Source organism: Podarcis bocagei (assembly GCF_964188305.1).
Source record: "Podarcis bocagei genome assembly, chromosome: 2".
Taxonomy (NCBI): domain Eukaryota; kingdom Metazoa; phylum Chordata; class Lepidosauria; order Squamata; family Lacertidae; genus Podarcis; species Podarcis bocagei.
Window position 1 is genome coordinate 112,804,543 of NC_138126.1, and position 24,313 is coordinate 112,828,855.

General features: G+C 42.2%; 1 protein-coding gene across 4 annotated transcripts in view; it reads right to left on the minus strand.

The window, feature by feature from the left end:
• The window catches only part of RHOT1 (ras homolog family member T1), a 56,621-nt gene extending 35,315 nt beyond the window's left edge, over positions 1-21,306 (minus strand). Inside the window, exons 1-8 of one of the 4 annotated variants that reach the window (XM_081181342.1) lie at positions 21,004-21,306; positions 11,343-11,401; positions 9,735-9,816; positions 6,159-6,202; positions 3,912-3,965; positions 2,985-3,037; positions 1,892-2,000; positions 459-560 (exon numbers count right to left, since the gene is read on the minus strand). In XM_081181342.1, coding sequence (XP_081037468.1) covers positions 459-560; positions 1,892-2,000; positions 2,985-3,037; positions 3,912-3,965; positions 6,159-6,202; positions 9,735-9,816; positions 11,343-11,401; positions 21,004-21,040 — 540 coding nt within the window. In that variant the 5' untranslated portion in view covers positions 21,041-21,306. The remainder of the gene's footprint in view (positions 1-458; positions 561-1,891; positions 2,001-2,984; positions 3,038-3,911; positions 3,966-6,158; positions 6,203-9,734; positions 9,817-11,342; positions 11,402-21,003) is intronic. The other 3 variants (XM_081181343.1, XM_081181345.1, XM_081181344.1) reach the window with 3 other exon arrangements.
• Positions 21,307-24,313: the final 3,007 nt, after the last annotated feature.

Sequence of the window (24,313 nt, forward strand, 5' to 3'; positions counted from 1 at the left end):
AACTATCAATCTGGGGCACTCTTGCGTTCAAGAGGGGAGTGTGTTGGGCAGAAATATGGGCAGTAGAACAAAATCTCTAAAACTGGGAGGGTAGCTGTCACAGCAACCTAGGTCTCCCTTGGATTGGGAGAACAACCAGAAGCCCCAATATATTTAATGTTTCTTCTCTTATGATGCCCTCTCCAATTTCCACTGCTGTATCTCCTCTGACAATTCTTCCTGGAATACCTTGACCCAGGCTATCCCAATATCAAATTCACACTAAATGAGTATCAGCCTCAAAACAAAAGCAGAGGATAGCAAAGATTTGGGAACTCCAACAGGTGGCTCTTTTAGCTTTACATGACTGAGAAATACCAAAGCGCTCTTTTTGGAGACAGAAAGGACTGTGTTGGTGCACAAACTTTAGGGTATATTACCCGCAATGCTGATTTTATAACACAAAAGCAGTGAAATACCTCTTTTTCCTCTGGACAATAGAGGGGTCCTGTAGGATGTAGAACAGCTTTCTGCGCATAATAAAATAGTTCGGATATGTTCTTCAAGTTCTTGGCTGAGCACTAGAGGGAAAAAATGAAATAATGAGTCTTGTCAGCTTAATAGAGAAGCAGGGGGAAATCCTTGCCCATATGCACCAGGCTGTTTTCTTTGGCCAAGCAATGAATATTCTACATTTTATTGACTCAGGTCCTGATGGGATTATTTTTTACGTTGAATGGTTTTAACTGCTGTTTTATCTTGTGTGTTCTAATGCTGTTTCATGCTGTTAAAGTTAGTTGACTGATCTACACCGTTTTATTTACTGATGCCTTAACCAGCTGTTATGGTTTTACTGTCAGCTTAAAATGTTAGTTTACATTGAAAAGTGGGTTATAAATACTTGAAATAAATAATGGACTCTGTAAGAATACAGAGACACTAGACATAGCATCAAGGCAGCTTTAATTCCACACAACATTATTTTAATGCCAATATCATCCCCAAAGCAGCTCACATCAATAAAAAAAACTGAGATGAAGGCCCAGAGGTGGTGATGGCTCTGGTCTTTTGAAATGGTCCTCAAAATCTCCTGACCCTTTCTCCCGTTTGGAAACACTTTTTTTTTGGGGGGGGGGGTTGGAATCCAAGGTTGCACAAGCAGATTTCTGCTCGTGAAACCCACTGGAGCAAATTTTGGAGGTGGGCAGCCGAGAGAAGTTGTGTACAGGCCTGCATAGGTACCATTCTAGAGAACCCTTTAATTCTGATTTTAAGCCTCCTGGGTGCACTGCGAAGCCCAGTGCTGGTGAAGCCTCCAGTCACACAACTGTCTTAATTTCCCAGAGTGATTGATGGAAATAAACTAGCATGTGCTAAACATCATGTAAATGTTCTGTCATGCACAGGCCCTTCTATCACGGCTTACAGAAAAAAGTGACAGGACACCCAGGGAAAGGGGAGTGGTGTGGGAAAGAGGAAGATAAGGCTTCATTTTGGCATTGTCAAATGTGAGTATAGCCCTGAACTATACTGGGAGGACAATAGCAGCAGAAGAATTTCAAGGACGTTAGCAAGAGACCCAGAGAAACAGAAGTGGGACATATGAAACTGATACACACAGTTTGAAAAGAGTTAGAGCCTCACCTGAAATGCTATCAAAAGTTAAATAATGTAACAACACAAATAGAAATCATAAAGAATGCAGATGTTATCTAAGTGATTATTATAACAACTGGAACATAACTAGAAGTTAACAAGAACATGAATCGCAGAAATATAAGAATTTGATGAGAGCACTGGCTATGGAGCGCGGGAAACCACTTTAATAAAATTGTATTAAAGTGAGCAAATCTTATTAAAGTTAACAACGTAACCATTAAGCCACTGTGATGCTAAGAAAAAGCTTGTTTACCTCTACGCAAGTTTCTATCTCTGTATATTGGTTCATAATGGGAAGGATCGTCTCCATACTACTGTATTCAACCAGATCTGATTTGTTCCCAACTAGTATAAGAGGCAGCCTGAAAGTAAGTTGAGAAAAGTTTTCGCAATCAAATATAATAGCAGTTATTGGGAACTTATAATACTACCATCATTATGACTGTCCACTGAACTATTACATAAGCAGGTTTGTGTTTCAATTTGGTAAAAATGAAACAAGTCTGAGTAAAACTGGGTCTTCTTCCAGAGCAAGCATTTGCAAAATTGAAGATTCTGATTTCTCTTGGAAAAATATTTATGACTAGCAAACCAGTTAGCCAATGAAAATGACAATGCCTGCTAAACCTAAGCCATAAAAGACTTCACTTTGAAGTTCTTTACAGCAGGTGGCCTCAAAGCCAAGAGCTGGGTGTGTGTATCAAAAAATGAACTAAGTGCACAATAATTAAAAACAAGGCAGCCTTGAAATTTCAAGTAACCTCTGTACAAATTCATGTACTATACATTCACTAAATTACCCAGTGTATTAAGCATATTCACAAAGTCTCTCCATATAATGTACAAGCTAATTGGGAAATGTCATTTTTAAAACTTTAGGAAACTTAAAAACAGCTTCCTGAAGTGTTTGCCTAAGATATGACCTGATTTAAGTCAAGCAAAGAAAAAATGTTTAGAAGATAATGTGAATTTATCACCAACCTTCTTCTGAAACACAACTGCAATTTCAGCTTCCAACACTATTCTTTAGTTTAACTATTTGGATTTAAATAGTTTAACTATTTGGGTTTAAAGAAATAGTGTTTTGTGAAGCATCTACCGCCCTTAGATAAATAATTGTCAGAACGCTGCAGCTCGCCAAAGACTATAAATGTTACGTTCATAACAACAATTGGCCAAATAATAAAAGACAAATACAGTATAAACTCCACATAAAGTAGATCATGAGTGTTTAAGCAGTAAGTGTTCAGGCCTTATTTCATACTGACGCTTTTTGCTTCAGCAAAGCTTGTAAACCAGTCTCAGATTTACATTTAATCTATTTACATTGTTTTAAACTTATGTACCTGCTGTCTTTGTCTGTTCTTTCATTAATGAGAGGAATCCATCGACTTGTTACCTAAATCAACAAATGAGTGTTAATTAATAATATTAGACTGGGCCGTTATTTACATTCAACCCGAAACAAATGTTTTACCACATTCTTTCTGGATTCAATGAGTACTGGAACCCCTTGAAAAGACTGGAAGACAAATTCCTCCCAAGAATTGGAATAAAATTTGGGAATCCTGACCCTAAAAAACAGTTTCGAGTTTTTAAGTGGAAAATGCTTTAAGATATTATACAGATGGTATCACACTGCTCTGCAAATGTCAGAAATGTCAGAAATTGCCCAGTTGCTGGAGGGGTTGCAATAAATTTGGTACGTATTATCATTTACGGTGGGAATGCCAGGTGGTGTAAGATTTTTGGAATTTAATTTTGACAGAAATGATAAATACGACTAAAGTTTTCCAGAATTAATACTATGGAAACACCAGAAGAATGGAAAAGCGAGTCAAACAGCATCCCCAACAACCAGAAACTCAAAGAAGCACAGAAACGTAGTTAATCTCCACCCAGAGAAACTTGTGTTTCAGTGTATTTTATCATTATTTCAGTGTTTTGGAAGTTGGGAGTCCTTCCCTTCTAATGCAGATTGTTCATGCAGTCAGGTTACAAAAATGCTAGCTTTTTCTATCCCCCACACTCTTCCTTAAATGTAAGGACAGGAGGAAGAGGCCAATGCACGAAGGCAGTTGTAATGTACTTTGCAAGATTGAAAATGTTGAATTGGGGGGGGGGGTATTTGGCATATGCAGATAAACCACGTCTTGACATTCAAAGCTTTTCCAAATGAGAATCTGGACACCTTAAATATAAACTTGCACATTCAAGGGGTCGGCTACATCATGAACACCAGCTAGAACGCAACAAAAATGCTTTCCTCATACCTTTTCAATTGAATTCTTGTTGTTAACTGCATATACAATGCAGATTACATTCGCCTGGAACAGAGAAGAAATAGCCAGATGAGGACAGTAAGGTTTTCCGAGGTTTTAGCACCTAGAAGAACAAATCTTAGCATACATTACGGGTGGAAATGGTAAAAGCTGTGTAACTGTAAGTAGAGGTTTACTTATGAATATGATTCAGTCGACAGCTAAAATCAAGATGACACAAATAGACAATATGCATTTATCTGCATATTGGGCTGTAGTGAACGTTATGCGAGTTGAAGACCAGTTTGCAAAATCAATCTTTCCTTTCCTGTCCAGTCCCCTGCAATGCCTTATATCCCCAGAAAGTCTTAAGAGAAAGCCAGAGGTAGGGTATCACCCAAGATGAGGTGGATGAATCTTGCACTCTGTTGCAGCAAGATTATTCTGCATAAAGTAGGCCAGAAACACAATTAATTGCATTTATCTTTTGTTTATAGATTTCAAGCATGTGCTTCCTTAAGTCAGAACAAAAAAAGCTGGTGGGAAGGACTTTTTCTTCCACAGGGTTTTGCAAAGATTTATCCAAAAGATGTTCTACGAAGAAGGAGGAAAGTATGTTTTCAGCGCCAGCATCTGGGTTAGCTGTGACTAAGAGAAAAGGATTGCTTCTTATGCCTATTGGTTTGGATCCCACAGAGCAATAGCTCAAGCAGAAGGCAGTTGTACTTGTGCATGGGAAAGCCCTAATTGGTGTGTCATAGAATCGTAGAGTTGGAAGGGACCACGAGGGTCATCTAGTCCAACCCCCTGCAATACAGGAAATCTTTGGCCCGACGTGGTGCTCAAACCCACAACCCTGAGATTAAGAGTCTCATGCTCTACCATCTGAGCTATATTACACACAATCGTATCCTATGCCACATGGGGTGTGTCCCAAACCTTGGGAGCAATGGTGTGTGCAGGCAGTGAGAAACTTCTGCTCACAGCTCATTGGATCCAAGCCAATATGCTCACGCGGTAAAAAATGGAGAACGCCAAAGATTACTTCTTGCAGGGTTCTGGCTTGTAGGCTGGAAAAGCATTTTTTTTAAAAAATAAAAGATAGAGCTTTGAGGACTTGACTTGATCCAACAGCTGGCCTCAATCAAGGCATTTCATTTTTCAGCCTAGACACAGCCAACATGGTGTTCTCCAGATATTGCTGGAATATAACTCCTGCCAGCCCTAGCTTGTATGGCCAATGTTGTTGGCCATCTTGAAGGCCCCACGTTGGTTGCCAATGATCTAACCCAATGGCTGGAGATAGTGAAGGAGAGCATTTTACAGTCTGAGGCAGCGGTCAGCAAACTTTTTCAGCAGGGGGCCCGGTCCACTGTCCCTCAGACCTTGTGGGGGGCCGGACTATATTTTGAAAAAAGAAGAACGAATTCCTATGCCCCACAAATAACCCGGAGATGCATTTTAGATAAAAACACACATTCTACTCATGTAAAAACACCAGAAAGACCCCACAAATAACCCAGAGATACATTTTAAATAAAAGGACACATTCCACTCATGTAAAAACACGCTGATTCCTGGACAGTCCACGGGCCGGATTTAGAAGGTGATTGGGCCAGATCTGGCCCCCGGGCCTTAGTTTGCCTTCCCATGGTCTGAGGGTTTGCAAGGTAACTACAGTGGTGCCTCGCAAGACGAAAAGAATCCGTTCTGTGATTCTCTTCGTCTAGCGGTTTTTTCGTCTTGCGAAGCAAGCCCATTGACGGATTGGCGCTATTAGCGGCTTATCTGCTGATCGGATCAGCTGATAAGCGGCTTAGCGGCTTAGAAAAAGGGGGGAGGGGAAAAAACCAGCAGGAACTCGCAAGACATTGTTGTCTTGCGAAGTAAGCCCATAGGAAATTCGTTTTGCAAAGCACCTCCAAAACGGAAAACTCTTTCGTCTAGCGAGTTTTCTGTCTTGCGAGGCATTCGTCTTGCGGGGCACTACTGTAGATCATTCTCTGCAGAAATCAACTTGTGCAATCTTATGAACATTACACCACACATATACAAAAAAACAAAATAAACATCAGTCACCTGTTATTTTACAGGCTGCACCAATTCCCCACACCTGTGCTCAGAGAGCAATGCCCTTGAATGACTCCAGAACAAATTAAAGCTAGTCTAGTCTTTCTTAGGGTGATATAATTTCACCCTGACACTGTTTTACAAGGCATAAAACAAAGCATTTCGGCGCAAAAGGCACATTTGACTCACTTGTGATATTTCATTATGGAGCTGTTCATCACTTTGTTCGGATTCTGTGTGAAACAAGAGAAGTTTGGTTATTGTTCGTTTGCTCTGTGATGGTGATGATTCAATAAATGAAGTATATGAAAACTGCTAATGAAGTGGATAAGCATTTGCCAACCGGAATCAAGTTTTCAGCTAAAAATACATTCTGTCTAAAGCTGACACATTCACCTTTCTTAAAAAGTTTTATATCGCCTCCAGCAGATACCATCATCTCCTCAGGCCTTCTTTAATCAAAGACCAGGTTTCTTACAATTTTTTTTTCTTTAGTAGTTTTCACAATGTTTGTGGCTACATTATGCAAGAGGATTTTTTCAGAAAGCAACAGCAATTTTACTACTGTTTTCCAACACAGCCATGAACATATGTGAATTTATGACAGTTTTACTATTTAAAATGTGCATGGTTTATCTCACAGCTTCATTGCACTGGTAAAATAAAGACTTGGGTGCACTCTTCCTGTGTGGTTTCATCCAAAAACGTGGAAATATCCTTGGCTACATGCTCTTTAGCCTTCAGCTCCCAAGGGAAATCACATGGAAGTGGAAAATAATTTAGATGAGAATGAAAAGTATATACTGTCATTAGGAAAGAATGTCACAGAGAAAAGAATTCTTGCAGCACAGTCTCCAAAGCAGTTTCTAAGATGTCTTTTCCTGAATACCATCTTAAGAGGAATGCTGATACAGATGGGGAAGAATCGCCTGTTTTTCTTGCTTGAACAAGGCACTGAGTTCCATACAAGAAATATGTAAAATAACTAAGCAAGTATTAGACTTCACCCCAGAATTGGCCCTACTAAACATCTTCCAAGACAACAATGCCCACTTACACCACAAAGAACTCATAACCCACCTACTTTCAGCAGCCAGAAACATCATAACCAGACACTGGAGAGACCTGTCAGGAGTAAGCATGGACCAATGGTACCAAATAGTATGGGAAACAGCCCTACTAGAAAAATTAACTAATAAACTGAAACTGACACGGGGACAAACAGAAGAAGACACCTTCACCCCGGTATGGCTCCCCTTTATCACATACACAGCCCAACAGGACAATGACAACAATCCACCAACAGCATACAAATCAATATGGCTAACCTGATCCAAAACACCCACCCACCTCACTCACACACGAAAACAAAGATCAACACAGCCAATCACAAACAATCACACCCTAGGCCAACCCCAACCTCTCTCACCACCAAAGGAACACAAGTGAACAACACAAGCACGCTGACACCAAACTCTACATACATTAAGCATAATAGAAACACCGCTACCCAACCCCACCCCCATCCATCTCCCCTCCCTCCAGCCCCCCTTTCTTTCTTTTTCTTTCTTTAATCTCTTTTCCCCCTAATGCCTCAACAAATGAAACAGATTTGTAAAAATTTTACATGGGGAAAAAAAAATACGAGGCATTACACTTACACTGTAAAACAAGAAACCCCTTAATAAAATATTTTAAAAAAACAAGGCACTGAGTTTTGGAAATGAAGTGTATAGTGGAACCTCGGGTTGCGGACATAATCTGTGACAGAGGCACGTCCTCAACCCGCAGCATTCACATCCTGAAGCGCCGCGTCTGCACCAGTGCGATTTGGGGCTTCTACGCATGCACAAAGAACAATTTAGCGCTTCTGCACATGCGGCGAAACCCGGAAGTAACCCGTTCCAGTACTTCCGGGTTTCCCGTGGTCCGCCACCCGAAAACACATAACCTGAAGCGTTCGTAACACGAGGTATGACCGTATAGGAAAGACAACCGAAAACTTTACAAGTTCAAGAAAACTGTCAGGCAAAAGCTCTGTTTGCATGGTTAACTGGAACAAGTTTGGGAACTGGGATTTGCAAAGCCATAGCTTTAAGGCATCTCAGTTAGTCCTACACAATCCTGGCTAGGCTGTAAGCCTCACACTGGGGCCCCAAGTACTGCTGTGGGTGGTGACACAGAAACTTGTGATTATCTATAGCAGGGCTATACCTTTAAAACTAGCTAACCACAGTGCTTGAGAACACTTTCGCATTTAGCCAGATAATGAATTTTAGCTATAACCAAAAAGTTATTCCATTCCATTTACATATATATAGCTGGCCCTCCTTGACAACAAGGGAGAGCGTAAAGCTAGTCCTTGATTCACAGGATGGTACTCTGTATGTGCACCTCAACTTTCATTCTGATGTTTCCATGGAGGGATCATGCTGCTTTGAATTTTGCATCAACCTCCACACTTTTCAGAACCTGCTAAATTTCATTCTTATCCATCTCTATTCAATAGTTACTGGAGTACAAATGATCCTACAAATGGAATGCCAAAACACTTCAGCTAAACGCAAGGGCTTGCTTCACTCAGACAAAAAGCAAGGGTGGAAATCCTGCTAAGATGGCTGAGAGCTGAACTGCTCCAGATTTTTTCCATAAATTCTCTCACTTCAAACACTCCCGTGATGAGACAATATAGTTGTCAGAGCGCTGCTAGACTGGAAACACTGTGCGGTATCCAAAGAACATGTTCCTCTTGGGCAATGTAACTTTTATCTCCTGCATCCACCTATATCTGTTCCCAGGGTTCTTCCAAACCTCAAGAGCAGATTTGAGGAGGGTGTGCCGGGCTGTTGCGCTAGTGAAAATCCTTGAGCTGATGCAACGAGTTAGTTGGATACCACCCACTTCTCTCAATAAAGCACAAGGGTTTACAGTGCATGTACAAATAGGAAGCACTGCTATTCAACCAATTAAAAACACACACTTGCTTTACTCCAAGTATTTGGCAGAAGCTAATGTAGTTCTGCACCTAGCCAGATGTACAGTAAATCCATCTTAAATACCAGGTGACTTGGTAGCTGCAGGCAGGCAGAGAAGCAGCCAGGCACTCTATACCTGGAAGATACTCTAAGAGTTACCAGGAGCCTTCTCAGCAATCTTCCTGCCCAAGATCTTCCATCTCAACTGCCCATGACTACAGGCAGCTTCCAAAGAGCACAAACCATATTTCAGGGTATCTAAGCAGCTACTTCCATTTATGTAACAACAACAACAACAAGAATAATTTTTGAACTGTCTTCCAAACACATTTCAAAGAGATTTATAAAAACAGCTAAGAGAGTTTTAAAACCAGTAAAAAAACACAACTAAAGATGGGTTTAATAATAATACAAAATGTACACCTAAGTCAGGTATCTTTTCATACATCTGAATAAAGGCCTTTTAGCCCCTGGCTAAAAAATTGAGCATTTTCCATCTGTTGGGTTATATGGGTGTTAATAAGGAAAAAAGTGATGTTTGTGGGGATCATGGGAGTGTTTGGGATATTAGTTTATCAGTGGAAGGATGCATGAACTATAGAGGCAGGGAGCCTGTGTCCTCTTTTATGTGTTGATAGGCAGAGGAAGTTTCTTGGTTCTTTAGTTCTCTGTCTTGTAAATGTACTTTTCACCATCTTCCCTTATAGTGTCAGTCAATTATATTGTGATCTCTCTCTCTCTCCCACCACCTTTTCGTTTGATAAATCTGTCAAATCATCAGATCCATTACCTGAATAATCCACTATATGGGTTGGCACTCTCTCTGGGGTAACATCAGCTGGAATGGTGATTTCTTCTGCTCGTGGAGGAACCTGCATTTGTGAAAAAGGAGTATTCTTGAAACTAGCCCAAATGCCAAAGAAAACTTGATAAATTCAATCAGAAACCTTTGAAGGAAACGGAAATTTAGCTAACATATTTCAAATCCTTAACACTTGCATGGTTTTACGGCCTCCATCAAGGAAATTCCAAGTCCTTGCATATTTTGCCAAAGCCAGGTTTTGAAATTGAGCACTTTGTAATGAATAGTCCAATATATTTAAAATTCATTTCATGGTTTCAACACATAAACTTCAGCTATGAATCAGTTTGAAGTATTTTTGCTATGTATCTCCCTGATCAATGAATGAACGTCACATTAAACAGGATTGAGCTATGAAATCCCACTAAATATTTAGCATATTGGCTGATGTCCTCAATAGTCTGGAATGAGCAACAGGATGGATCACAATAATGCTATTCTCAGACTAGTCAGTGACTTTGCCAAGTCCTTCACCATCTCTGTAAATTACCATGTAATTTATTATTTACAGAATTTATATACTGCCCTTCTTTTGAAGAAATCTCAGGGTGCTGTACAAGAAAATATCAGAACAAAAACACATTAAAACAACAAAGTATGATACTTTTTTTATAAAAAAAACAAATCACATCAGCAACCCCCATCCATGATAGCAAAAACCAGTCAATAAAAATCATCACTAAAAGCTGGGTAGCGAAAGTTCAGCAAATGCTTGGGTGAACTGGCGCTCATTCAACCCAGCATGCTGACAGATTTTATCCTAATGGGAATTATACTAGTATCACCATGCAGGCTGGTGAATGAAATCGATTGCCAAAGCCAGCAGACAAACAATCAACTTGAAATGCATAAAATAGTAGCAGTGCACCCTAATGGCATAAAGTCCTTTGCATTTTATTTTGCTTTGTGTTTGCAAACATCCTTCCAACAGCTACTGATCTTTATTAAAACATATTTTAATACCTATGTTAGAGTTTTAGGTGTTTGCAGAGGAGAGAGAAGAAAAGCAGAGTTGGGTCTGGGTATCTGACTGACTAACAGAGCTTATGGAAGCTGACATTTTTGCCCCATCCTCAGCGCTTCTCAAACAACCTTCCCCTTGTGACTGGGAAGGGCTGCGGCACAGGGGGAGATGGCAAAAAAAGGAGGCAGAGGCTGTTCACATCATCATCCGTGAGTGGAGCTGAAAGTGGTCTCTGCCTCGTTTTCTGCCACCTGCCCCTTACCTGTTCAGTCTTCCATGCCAACTCCCCCCTCATCAACAAAGTTCATCTGCCGCTTGGGGGAAATGTCAGCTTCTGCCACAACTGTGTTGTGTGGACAGATCTCCAGTTTCAATCCTTCAGATTCCATAAAAACAATAACTGCATAATGCATTGTTTGATTTTATGATTTTTCTACTTCTTTTATGGGACTTAAAAAAAACAACACTTTTCCTAATGGAATTATCATGCAAACTGTTTATGAAACTGCAAAATGCCCGGAGGATGCTGTTGCTTGGGAAATACAGAGATACCTAAAATAAACACATCTTACCTCTTCGGGAAATTCTTCACTGACAAGAGACATAATAAGTGACGTCTTCCCAACTCTGGCTGTGAAATTTGAACACACACAAATTAGCAGAGGATTTCCATAACCACACATCTTATTTTGGCAGAAGGCCAGAGTGACATGAAGTTTTATTTGAACGGACCAGCAACAAATCTGTAGTGTAGACAAGCCCTGCTTGAAGAAAAGATTCTTCTTCTTTTTAAGTGACAGATACAAAAATAAAATGAACAAGGGGCATGGATGATTTCTAGGTGCCTTAGCACAATTCACATAAACAGAGCATCACATGGGAAAGAAAGAAACATTCCTGCTTGAGTATAAAGCAAACACTACTCTGTCAAGAACAAAACCCTCGCATTCCCTGAGTTCTGAGTTTAATTTAACAATTGACAAATTAGAGTTTGTCTTACTGAGTGACTATTTTGAAGTCTACTTGGCTTCAGGGATAGTGACCAGCCCTGTCTTCAGGTTTGCAGAAGTTAAATTTTGCCTGCTTCAACACTAGCGAATGGAGTAAATGGCTTTTCAACGAAGGGCAAATTATTATATTTTGGTGCAAAGTTGAACTTTAACAATAAGCAGTACCAAATCTGAACAAATCCTGTGAGAAATACACCAGGGTAAGCATGCAGAATTTTGACTCTTTTTAGAACGTGACAGTAAGGCAGATACTTGGAAAGCCCTTGAGATGTCACAATGCACATTTCAAGACAAAGACTTCCACACAACCAGGACAGGATGAGTCCCAGTTTCTGGATGTCTAACAGGGCTGTGAACATAACTGGTTCTGTAGCATTTTGCACAAGCAGAGAAAGGGCAAAATGTGGCTTGGGTGCAGAATTCAGCTTTCTCAGCATCTCAATCTTCATTTGATGAAATGGCGGAGTGTGTGTGTGTGTGGGGAGACAACTTGTATTTTAGTCTTTGAGTTTCCAAGATAAGCTTGAAAGTATGTGGATACCACCTGACGAAGTCTCAGAAGGCAAAGGGGTTCTAAAATACGCTTTCCAGTGGTGGGGCTTCAATGCCCTGGATAGCTCATTCTTTCTCCAGCTAAAAGCAGAGGTATTAATTGAAAATTGAAAATTAAGAATCATGCTAACCAAGGCATTGTGCAGCTTGCATAATTTGCACAATCCAAACAAGTAACAGAATTCAGATTTCTTGGTGTATTACAGGCATACCTCATGTTGCGTTAGGTTCATGCTGCTTCTTTTCGGCTTGCGAGCGTGGCAAACCCGGAAGTCTATACTTCCGGGTTTCGCCGCATGTGCAGAAGCGTTCTGTGCGCTTCGCGCATGCACAGAAGCACCGCTCTGGTTGCGGACTTTTCGGGGTGTGAACGGCACCCCGGAACGGATCGTGTTGGCAACTAGAGGTACCACTGTATTATTAGTTTTTGTTCTAAGTGTAGGAAACACAGTGATAGTTAGAAGGCACAGACAACTCCATGGCCCATTTGACCTTTATATGATTTCTATAAAGGTACCCCTGCCCGAAGGCCAGTCGTGTCCGACTCTAGGGTTGTGCGCCCATCTCACTTAAGAGGCCGGGGGCCAGCGCTGTCCGCAGACACTTCTGGGTCACATGGCCAGCGTGACAAGCTGCATCTGGCGAGCCAGCGCAGCACACGGAAATGCCGTTTACCTTCCCGCTAGTAAGCGGTTCCTATTTATCTACTTGCACCCGGGGGTGCTTTCGAACTGCTAGGTTGGCAGGCGCTGGGACTGAGCAACGGGAGCGCACCCCGCCGCGGGGATTTGAACCACCGACCTGACGATCACCAAGTCCTAGGCGCTGAGGTTTTACCCACAGCGCCACCCGCGTCCCAATGATTTCTATACTTTTAACTTAATCTTAATTTTTAAGACAACAAATATTCGGAGCTTCATAATACTTTTGGGTGGCATTGTGGGTTAAACCACAGAGCCTTGGGCTTGCTGATCGGAAGGTCGGCAGTTCGAATCCCCGTAACGGGGTGAGCTCCCTTTGCTCGGTCCCTGCTCCTGCCAACCTAGAAGTTTGAAAGCACATCAAAGTGCAAGTAGATAAATAGGTGCCACTCCGGCGGAAAGGTAAACAGCATTTCCGTGCGCTGCTCTGGTTTGCCAGAAGTGGCTTAGTCATGCTGGCCACATGACCCGGAAGCTGTACGCCGGCTCCCTCGGTCAATAAAATGAGATGAGCGCTGCAGCCCCAGAGTCGTCCGCGACTGGACCTAATGGTCAGGGGTCCCTTTACCTTTAATACTTTCGGGAGTAATATCTTTGTACAGTATGGACTGTCTCCTCTAAAGAATCTTGTGCAATTCTTCTCTGTTACCAACATTTATCCTCTCTGTGTGATATTTGGCCAGAAGACTACAGCACGTGCCTCTCAGCTGATGCTGCCTTTCAAGTTTAAATAAAAGCTTCTTTCAGCAAAATCTTCACAATGAATTTTGGCATCAATTACATTATGTTTTGGAATTGGCTAGGATCACAGTATCAGGGATAGTTAGGTAGTTAATTATATCCTGGCCCAAAGTACTATTGAACCAAGTATTAGGTTACAAAAATCACCTCACCACAAAATCAACTCACAGTAATTCATAAATTTTCAATATAGAATTATGAAAATCCAACAACACAGAGATTTGCCTGAAACCTCCCATTCCAGCTGTCCTTACTGCTGGCAAATGCAGTGCTATGCCTTTGAGGCATCTTCTCCTCCATTGTTTCACAGCAGGGATGGGAAACCTGTGTTGGACTCCATCAGCCCCACCCAGCAAGCCCACTAGTCAGGGATGATGGGAGTTGTAGTCCAACAATATTTGGAGGCTTACAAATTCCACATCCTTTCTTTAAAGGCATTACTCTGCCTCCAACCCTGTTCACACAGCTTTTACCACCTCAGGTCTCCAATAAAGATCTGCCCTGCTGCTTCTTAACCATTTCTACCCCCCTTTCCTAAAATCTGATCCTCTCTCTCTTCAGGCATGGGGAATGCCCCTGCTTCTCACACTACTGCCTAATCTGCTCTCCTTCCTTCAGCAATGTCAGTCTCCTTCAGAGCTACAGCTTCTCAAATTTCTTTCAATTAAATTCCTAGACACCCATTAGGAACCAGCCTAGATCCCCAGACAAGTAAGGCAGCTAGCTTCTCAAGTACTTATTCAGTCAGGTCAGCACATTATTCTTATCAGAAACACTAAGAGGATGAGCAGATTTTGTGCCTGGAAATGTGCCATGTTTCTGGAACACATTTGATTTGATCCATGTTTTAATAAGGATGCTATAATAAAAAGGCTGCATTAATTTTTTTTAAAAAAGGTGAAGTAGAACAGAAAAATGGTAGACTATCGGGGAAAAAGAAAGCAGGTCAGCTTTAAATTTGCAAACGTGAACTATAATAAGTCGGGAATAGAGAGCTTTCTTCACAAATCCGTATTTCCTTATTTTGAACAAGGAGCAACAGAGACTGTACATAACAAGCAGTGTCAGCAACCCAGATATATGAGCTAAGGGCCAAATGGTTCCTTAAGCCAGGATTACAGTTGCCAAAACAGAACACCTAGTTGCCATTTAGGGGCTAGATGCCTCGAAAGTTGCATTTTTCAATATGGCTTTTTGGTTCCTGAAATTAATTCTGATTGTGCAGATAAAATATAACGTACAGGATGTGTTGCTAGTGTGTGAAAACAGTCCACATCCAAGGTTCCCCAGGCATGCATCTTCACTTGGTTGCAAAGTGGCAGATAGTCAGGTGTAAAATATGCCTGGCCTATTTTGAACGCTGGTAAAAAGACTTGCAGAGACGTGGGTGGCGCTGTGGGTTAAACCACTGAACCTAGGACTTGCCAATCAGAAGGCGATTCGAATCCCCGCGATGGGGTGAGCTCCCGTTGCTCGGTCCCTGCTCCTGCCAACCTAGCAGTTCGAAACCACATCAAAGTGCTAGTAGATAAATAGGTACTGCTCCAGCGGGAAGGTAAACGGCGTTTCCGTGCACTGCTCTGGTTCACCAGAAGTGGCTTAGTCATGCTGGCCACATGACCCGGAAGCTGTACGCCTGCTCCCTCGGCCAGTAAAGCGAGATGAGCACCGCAACCCCAGAGTCGGCCACGACTGGACCTAACCGTCAGGGGTCCCTTTATCTTTTAACAATACTTGCAGGATGAGGTCTTCAGCTAAACTTTTACTACTCCCTTTTTGGGCCCAACTCCCTTTATATTGGTAGAATTTACTGTTTCTATAAATGCTATTTCAACAAAATCCAGCAACGTGCAAAAGTTAAGCAAATGCAGCATGTAGTCATGAAGCCTTGGTGCAAATTTTATGGAGTTCACCAACAATGCTATGCGTCACAGCTGCAAAAATAAACTCAGCCTCAACTATGGCTATTAGAGAATACTGGAAAAGTAGGAGAACCACCAGGATACAAAATAATATGTACACTTAGGCCAAGTGCACAAGAGTCTACCAGATGGGAGTTGGCCACAGAAGCTTCTGTTTTATGTAGAAAGCCTCTAGGCTCTCACACACAGACCCCAAAAGACCAAATTTAACCCCCTCCAGTCATGATCTGGCAAACGTGAAGGGCAGAAGGGTACAGAGTGAGATGTGCTTCAGTAGGGGAAAGAAGGCAACTGAAAGGCTCTCCCCTCCCAAAAAAGAAATGTTTTAGCTGTTCTGCCCAAAAGGTGTTCAGGTGTTCAAGATGAATTACAAGCAGTACTTAACAAGACTTCTGCAATTCTAACTGTTGTCCCCCCCCCCAATGATTTTTTATACAAAACCTGTTGCTGCTGGGGGGGGATCTCTTGCTGTTTGTTTTCTCAAAAGCAGACTCATATAGGACATTATCCCCTGTGTAGAAAGTGCTTCTTTAGCCTTTATGCCGGATTTGGAGAGGGTTTAAGCGCTTGGAACATTAGGCAAACACAGTTTGTCTATGTTGCATAATGCATCATTTTTTATTTGGTTCAGAATGCTTCCCTGTGGTTTTGGGGAAATGAGGGAGAGGATGAAAGCAAAGCAAGGGATAATTGAGGCAATCCTCCTGTGCTGATATATGCCACCAGTTTTAATTCAGGTGATCTTTTATGGCTGTTACTTTGGGACACTTTTGTCTACGCATGAAGAGCTCCAGTACTACTTCTTAAACCTGGACTGAGAATTTGCTTGTTTGAATCTATTTTAACTCTGGGGCAACAGCTTTATATATACCAATTGGTGTTACACCTCAGAACTTTATGGTGGTGTGGTATTTAACCTACTTTCTGTGTTTTCATGTACGGCAGAGAAGCCTGCTTCATCACACCACTTAAAATAGCATTCTGGAGTTTTCCTGCAAATTACTGAAGTTTAATGGCCATCTTGTTCTCCCTTCCCCCCACCAAAACAAAGACTTTATTGCCAAAAGAAGAAGTAAGAGAAGGTCCCTGAAATGAAAACATGGTGCAAGTCAGGGGGCCTGAACTCATTCAGACAGAGGTTTCTCTCCTTAGCACAGGTTACAGAGATGTGAGGCAAGGTTTGTTTGTTTTTTAAAGGTTCAGTATGAAAACAGGAATAAGTTCCTGAAAAACCATACGTGTTGTAGACAGACAGCACCACCCACGGCAACCCCATAACTGCTCCTATCTGTAATGCACTGCAGGTGAATACAGGGCCAATACTGGCTGAACACCATAGAAGTTATATGCTATGCAAGGGTCCAATGTGCTGAAAGTGCATATGATCCGTCCAGAGTGCTATCTGCAGAATTCTTACTTGTGACCTTACAAGATGAATGTGATGGAAAACTGCTACTATCTTAACAGGAGATTCAAAATGATTTTTAATATATGGCACCTTTGCTCGGACCTCTAAAAAGGGTCATCCTGCTGCTAGAAATAATCACACTATTCATTTTGTATTTGATAGCCAAGACTGTTACTGTAGGATGTTAAAACTCCTTACAATGGGAAAACAGTAGCTAAGAGATGGGCAAGTTCCTCTTGATGTCAGTTTTGTATTAATAATAATAATAACAACAATTTATACCCCACCCATCTGGCTGGGTTTCCCCAGCCACTCTGGGCGGCTTCCAACAGGAACATTAAAAACACGATAAAACATTAAACATTAAAAACTACCAATCTTTAACAGTGCAAACATACTTCTACTTATTTCAATCACAATGCAAAAAACTGGCGTCCCTGCAAATCTGGATTAGTAATATAGCTAAATACCTCAATTTCAGTAATAATCTTAATTTTATTACTTGTGCATCTCCCATTTGACTGGATTGCCCCAGCCACTCTGGGCAGCTTCCAACAAATCTAAAAGCATAATAAAACAAGACATTAAAAAAAAACTTCTCTATCCAGGAAACAGTAATAGTGAAATAAAGAATTAGTCGGCTTAATACCACACACAACCAGTAAATCTCAGTTCCTTTTCCATTTCAAAATCCCATTGCCTTTAAACTAAGTAAAGTTATCCCATAACTGTCTGCCATAAACACCAGGGATTGAATCCAATGGTGCCTTTGGGGGGGGGGGTGGAACAGACTCTGGCTCCCTTCCACACTGCAATCTTAAAATCTTTTCTGGACGGTTGTGAGCCACTGCTTCCAACCCACTGCAGATTCTTTGAAATGAAACCGTACATTAAAGTCTCACTTAGAGAAAGGTTGCTTGTACATTTATATGACGGCAAGTTTATTTGTTCAAAACTTTTAACTAGCTACAACTGCACTGAAATTGGGGGGGGAAAAATCTGTTTTCTAGACGGAAGGGTATTCTAATGCCCTTCTCAAGATATGCAATACACACACTTTTTGGCAAGGCAGACTTTAATCCTCAAGCAAAAACCAAAGAGCAGCTGTAAGAAAATAATATGATGCCTGGTTTGACTGAATCCAAAAGTGAGAACATAGACTCATTATATCTGTACAATGATGCCAGAACTCATTTTAAGTAAATGTCATGTTCTACATAAAGCAGCATATAGTTTAATAATAATAATAATAATAATAATAATAATAATAATAATAATAATAATAATAATAATAGGAACACACCCACAGCCCTTTCACAATCTTAAAACGCCAACTATCTTCAGCTTACTGAACTCTGCATCTCTGCTTCTACTGGTCAAGAAGCAGTGCAAGATTATTTTGAGCTATATTTACATTTTTATCTTGAGTCTGCAGAATAGGGTGCAATATGCATTCAAATAAATAAATATCCAGTAAAGTCAACTCAGAATCTAAGTTATCTTCAGTAGGAGTACAGGTTGTTTCCATTAAAAATGATAAAAACAAGTTATATTTAAATGCAGTGTGGGCATATGGAGAGCTGGAGGAAAGAGGTAGAATGTACTGCATGTCCTACATATTATTCAAAAGGGGGAAATCATATCAAAAGATATACCTGCTTATTGCAGAAGTGCAAGTTTTGACTTTTCCATGGTACAACTTAATGTGTTATGGAAATCCAGCATAACTGGAATCCACAGCAGAATATAAAAGTGAGCATGTATACTGCAGGCCATTACATATCTACAAATCCCACACATGATTACAGTAGGAGAGCTCTAAGGAGCACTCCAAACTTTACAATTCAAGAATAATTCTACAAATAACAATGTGATTTGAAGGCAATACTGCCTGATAGTAGTCCCTCAAATCAAATTTGAGGAATGAATTCACAATCAAAGGCAATACATCCACCCACACCCTGGTCTCATTAATATACAGAACAGTGCCAGACATGTTTATTTCCTGGAAAACATGCAGAGGATTGTAGACAAAGTCCTATATAGTTGTGCCATTTTTTACTTTCCCAATATCCTTCACAAATTAGCACAAAAAGCAACAAATTAAAATAGCACACTAGTCAGGAAACCCTTGCATTAAGGGAAAGTTGCATTAGGTAGTAGCTGTTTAGCCTACAGACTGGGTAGGCAGCCCGTTTATCTTATACAGCTTCACAAGAATACATTCTTTGCAGATAACGTATTTTTTACCACAGGGAAACACTACTTTATTTGCATACGTTTGTGGAACTGCTTTAAAAGTAAATCAATCACAAATTTTCAAGACAGCTGTTAAGCAGAAGGGATGCTCATAACAGATTGTCACTTTCAAACAAACTTTATAACCATCTGCATTTTGATTCAGCATGAGTCAGTAATGTGTCAGGTAGAAATCACAGACTGAGCTAAGGCTAAGTTTAAATAACGAATGAAAGACTATCTATAGCAATATTTCCCAGTGTGAGACAGCTGACCTATTGGAGAGGAAACTTGAGGAATATTGTGAAGAATTACTGCTGTCAGACTTCCTCACAAGGAGACACTACTGACTGAAGATGTTTGGTCTGACAGCAAGAATTTGAAGACAGAAGAAGCGCTGGAATACACAAATAAATACAATGCCCCACCACACCAAAGTAAAAATTGAAACACTAGTCTCCCCCTGCCCCAGCAGGTAGCACAGATTGTAAAAGGGTTACTTCACTTCCCAACCACTTAGGAACATAGGAAGCTGTCCTGTACAGATTCAAGCCATTGGTCCACCTAGGTCTGGAGCAGGAAGGTGGGTGAGGGGATGTTGCTGAACTACAACTCTCATCAGCCCTAGCAACAATGGCAAATGGCAAGGGATGATGGGAGTTGTAGTTCAGCAATATCTGGAGGGCTAAAGGCTCTCAACACCTGGTCTACATCATGCAGGGGCCTCTCCCAGCAGTACCAGAAGACACTGGGAGTTGAACCTGCAGTCTTCTGTGTGCAAAGCAGCTGTGCTAAGGCCCTGGAAATTCCAAAAAGAGTGAACCACCCCCAAAAAAGTTAGAAAATCATTCCCTAACTTCCTGCTCTGAAAAGCAACTGTTTTATTTACCTCTCCTTCCAGGATTTATGTTAGGGGGGCAGGACACCCACCTGTCATCCTCCTCTGTCTGGATTTGTCTAGCACATTCCGAATGAAATGTCTCAACAGCAGTTGTTTTAAAATTTCTTCCGACCCCAAGCACTCAGAAAAACCCGCCAACATCTTTCTACGATTCCTACTTTTGGTTAAGTATTTTATTCACTTATTTACTTGATTTAGCGGGGCGCCAGCTATGCCCATGTTCCTTATGTGCCACCCACTTTTTGCCCTGTTCCTCAGCCATCATTCCCACCCCCCACTGCCCATTTGACCAGCCTCTCCTAATCCTGTCCTTGTCCGTGTCCTGCAAAACTTTCTTTTTTTGCATCTTCAGCCTCCTCCCTTCGTGCTCTTTCCAATCCACCTCCCGTCCTCTTTTAGATATCCCCACACACCCCAAACACACACACACACACACACACACACACACACACACACACACACACACACACATATCCCTGTTTCTCCCAGGCGCCTGTTTTCCTGGACTCCCTTTTAAGTGAGCCCAGGTAAGCCTTTCCCTTGCCCAGACAGACAGAAAATCTTCCATAACAACAATTTTTGGAAAAATAAAAAAGCCACGTGCGCCCCAAACTCCCCCCCTCCTTCGCCCCCTCCCCCCCCCAGCATCCCCCTCCCCGTTTATCTGGCCATGGGGGGGGGGAGCGGCCGTTGACCTGCGCCCCTCCCCCTCGCGCCCCCTTCCCTCACAGCCTTGACCTTCCCTCTCCCCTCAACTCACGTTCTCCCACCAGCAGGATCCTCACGTCCTTCTTCATCGCCCCGCTGCTCTCTCTCTCTCCCGCCGGGCCCTCGCAAGCCGGGGGCCCCGCTCACATGAGGGCGAAGGGAGGGAAGGGGAAAGGCGGAGAGCCCCGCGGCCTGCTGAAACCTCCCGCCCTCTCTCGCCTCAGCCAGCAACCGGCTCCTCGTTGACTCCGCCGCCCCGCTCGCAACCTTCCCCCCCCTCCGCGGCCCATAGAGATGGGGAGGGGCGGCGGTGGCCGGGCTAGAGTGACAGGGCGGAGGGGAGGAAAAGGGGGCCGAGCTTCCGGTGGCCGCCATTGGAGGCCGCCGCAATGCCTCGGCCGAGGGCGCTTCGCCGCTCTAGCCAATGCCGAGCTCTATGGTGAAAGGCCTTGTGCTGTATGTTGCCGTCGGGCGCCTTCAAGTCTATGAGCCTAGAGCGGCGGTACCCCGCTTCATTTTCGCGACGGGAGTGGAGATGAATTCAGCGCGGGAAGCTGCGCCCGAAGGGTTACGGGCGCGAGGGGATTAGAGGGGCGCTTCCGGTTGTCAGTTGAACGAGCGAGGTAACCCGTGCGAAGAAATAGGGAGGGGCGCTATTAAGATTTGGATGTGCAACGGCTCCCTAGCCTGCAATATTCTTCTTACAGAGAAACACAAAGGCTGAATTAAGAGGGTCACTCACACACACCTTCCTCTAGTTTTCCAATGCTTTTTTTCTAAAAATGTTTAGGGGTATTCTCATTTTGACTCAAGAAAATCACCATTTTACATTTCAAATTGGGGAAAATAAATATAGTAAATGGACAAAAGTACAAAGATTCACAAAATGTTTAGGGGTATGCGTACCCCTGCGTCCACCCAGAAAAAAGCACTGCAGTTTTCTATCCATTCATTCCCTGTGTGCTGTTAGCTTGGAAGTGTGCTGTCTCATAGAATCACAAAACTGTAAAATTCGAAAGGGACCACGAGGGTCATCTAGTCCAACCCCCTGCAATGCAATAATATTTTTGGCCAACGTCAGGCTAGAACCCACAACCCTGGGAGAGACAGACGACATGAAATACAGGACAAAACTGTCAATACAGGATGTAGCATTTTACATTGAAATAAGGGACAACTCTGTACTGTATTATACAGGACAGGTGGCAGCCCTACTTCTGACCAATGTTGGGGCTTGAACCCACAACCCAGAGATAAGAGTCTCATGCTCTACCTAATGGGCTGTGCTTCAGCCCTGTTGTGTTCAATATGATGCACTTTGGTTGTTTCCCAATGCACTCTCCACAACAGTTATGGCCAAACTTGGCCCTCCAGCTGTTTTGGGACTACAATTCCCATCATCCCTGACCACTGGTCCTGTTAGCTAGGGATGATGGGAGTTGTAGTCCCAAAACAGCTGGAGGGCCAAGTCTGGCCATCACTGCTTCACAACAAGTATTTGTATGTTTGTTTTAAGAGATACAGCACGGAGCAAAGCTGGTGGGGTGCCGTCATCCAAACAGAAATGGTTTATAGAAACAACACAAGGGAAAGTCTTGTGTGCTAAAAAATAAAGCCATTTTATTAGAGAATTTTAGAAAGTTATTTTGGATGCCTCGTGTTTCACAATTTTAATTGTAAAATTCTACAAAACAGCCAGCGAACATAAAAAAGCAGAACGATATGTAAAAAAAACCCCAAACATTAATATTCCTTCATTTATTCTTGACCCACATTCTAGACTTTATCATCTCTACAAAGTGTGTCTGAACCCTGCAAAGTTCTTACTATCCTCCTGCATATGTAAACTATAAAAAAGTGAACATAAGATTGCAAAGGAGGTCAGCCTCAAGAATTTTGTTAAATTGGCTTTATGTTTATCATTTGTAGAGCTACGACTCTTGGAATTATAAAGTAAAAAGCAGCATCAAAAGATATGTTCTAAAAACCTCCAAGAGGTCAAACAAAGTTGCTTTGGCATTTCGCTTTTCTTGATAAATCTCAGGACTTTTAGAAGACACCTGAAGGTAGCCCTGTATAGGGAAGTTTTTAATGTTTGACATTTTATCGTGTTTTTAATATACTGTTGGGAGCCACCCATAGTGGTTGGCTGGTGCAACCCAGTCAAATGGATGGCTAATAATAATAATAATAATAATAATAATAATAATAATGCAGTCTTTTCCAACCTGATGCCCTCCAGATGTTTTGGACTACAACTCCCATCAGCACCATATGGAGGGCAATAAGTTGGTGTAGTTTGCCTTAGGCACTGACCATTAGACCCCTAATTCCTTGTGCTATTTGATCAGCTCCCTAGCATAACTTTTGTGCAGACCAGAGGTGAGGAACCTGTGGCCCTCCGAAGATTGTCGGGTGACAATTCCCACCATCCCTGACCGTATGGCATGATGGCTGGGGCTGCTGGGAGTTGGAGGAGAACCAGTAGTGTAGGTAGCCTGGGGGGGGGCAATCCACACTGGTTGGGGAGGCGTTGGGCATCATGGGTGTCTATAGGGCGGCACGGGAGTCTTTTGTGTGGCATGCCTTGACCGCCATGCCTTGGGGGCTTGCGGTGCCTTGGTTTTTTGAGCGCTGCAGGGTGGTGGAGTTCAATAACTTTAGCCCCTCCCAGAAGAGAAGAAGAAGAAGAGTTTGGATTTGATATCCCGCTTTATCACTACCCGAAGGAGTCTCAAAGCGGCTAACAATCTCCTTTCCCTTCCTCCCCCACAACAAACACACTGTGAGGTGAGTGGGGCTGAGAGACTTCAGAGAAGTGTGACTGGCCCAAGGTCACCCAGCAGCTGCATGTGGAGGAGCGGGGAATCGAACCCTGTTCCCCAGATTACGAGTCCACCGCTCTTAACCACTACACCACACTGGCTCTCCCAGGCGCCAGCGGGGGTTGCTACACAGCTGAGAACGTCTGGAGGGCCACAAGTTAACGGACTATACAGAACTGGAAAAACTAACTGGGAAAATTAGATATCAACGAGATCACAAGTTCATAGAGGACTGGGAAAAATTTTCGGAGTATTTGAAGAGTGTATGTGATGAGCAAACAACGCTAGTGGGTTTTAAAGAAGCTTTGTGAAAGAATAAGGAATATTGCAAGAATGTAATTATGTTTATAAAGGTATCTTAAAAGGCGATACTAAATTTGGGGAATGCGTAGATAAAAATTTAAACACAGATGATTGTCAGAGAAGCTGAGGGAAGTCCAAAAGATGAAATATGTTATTGGGGAAATTGTTTGATTAGCGATATTTGTGGAAAATTTAATAAAAAATTATTCCTGTTGGGAATCAAGCCTTTATCAG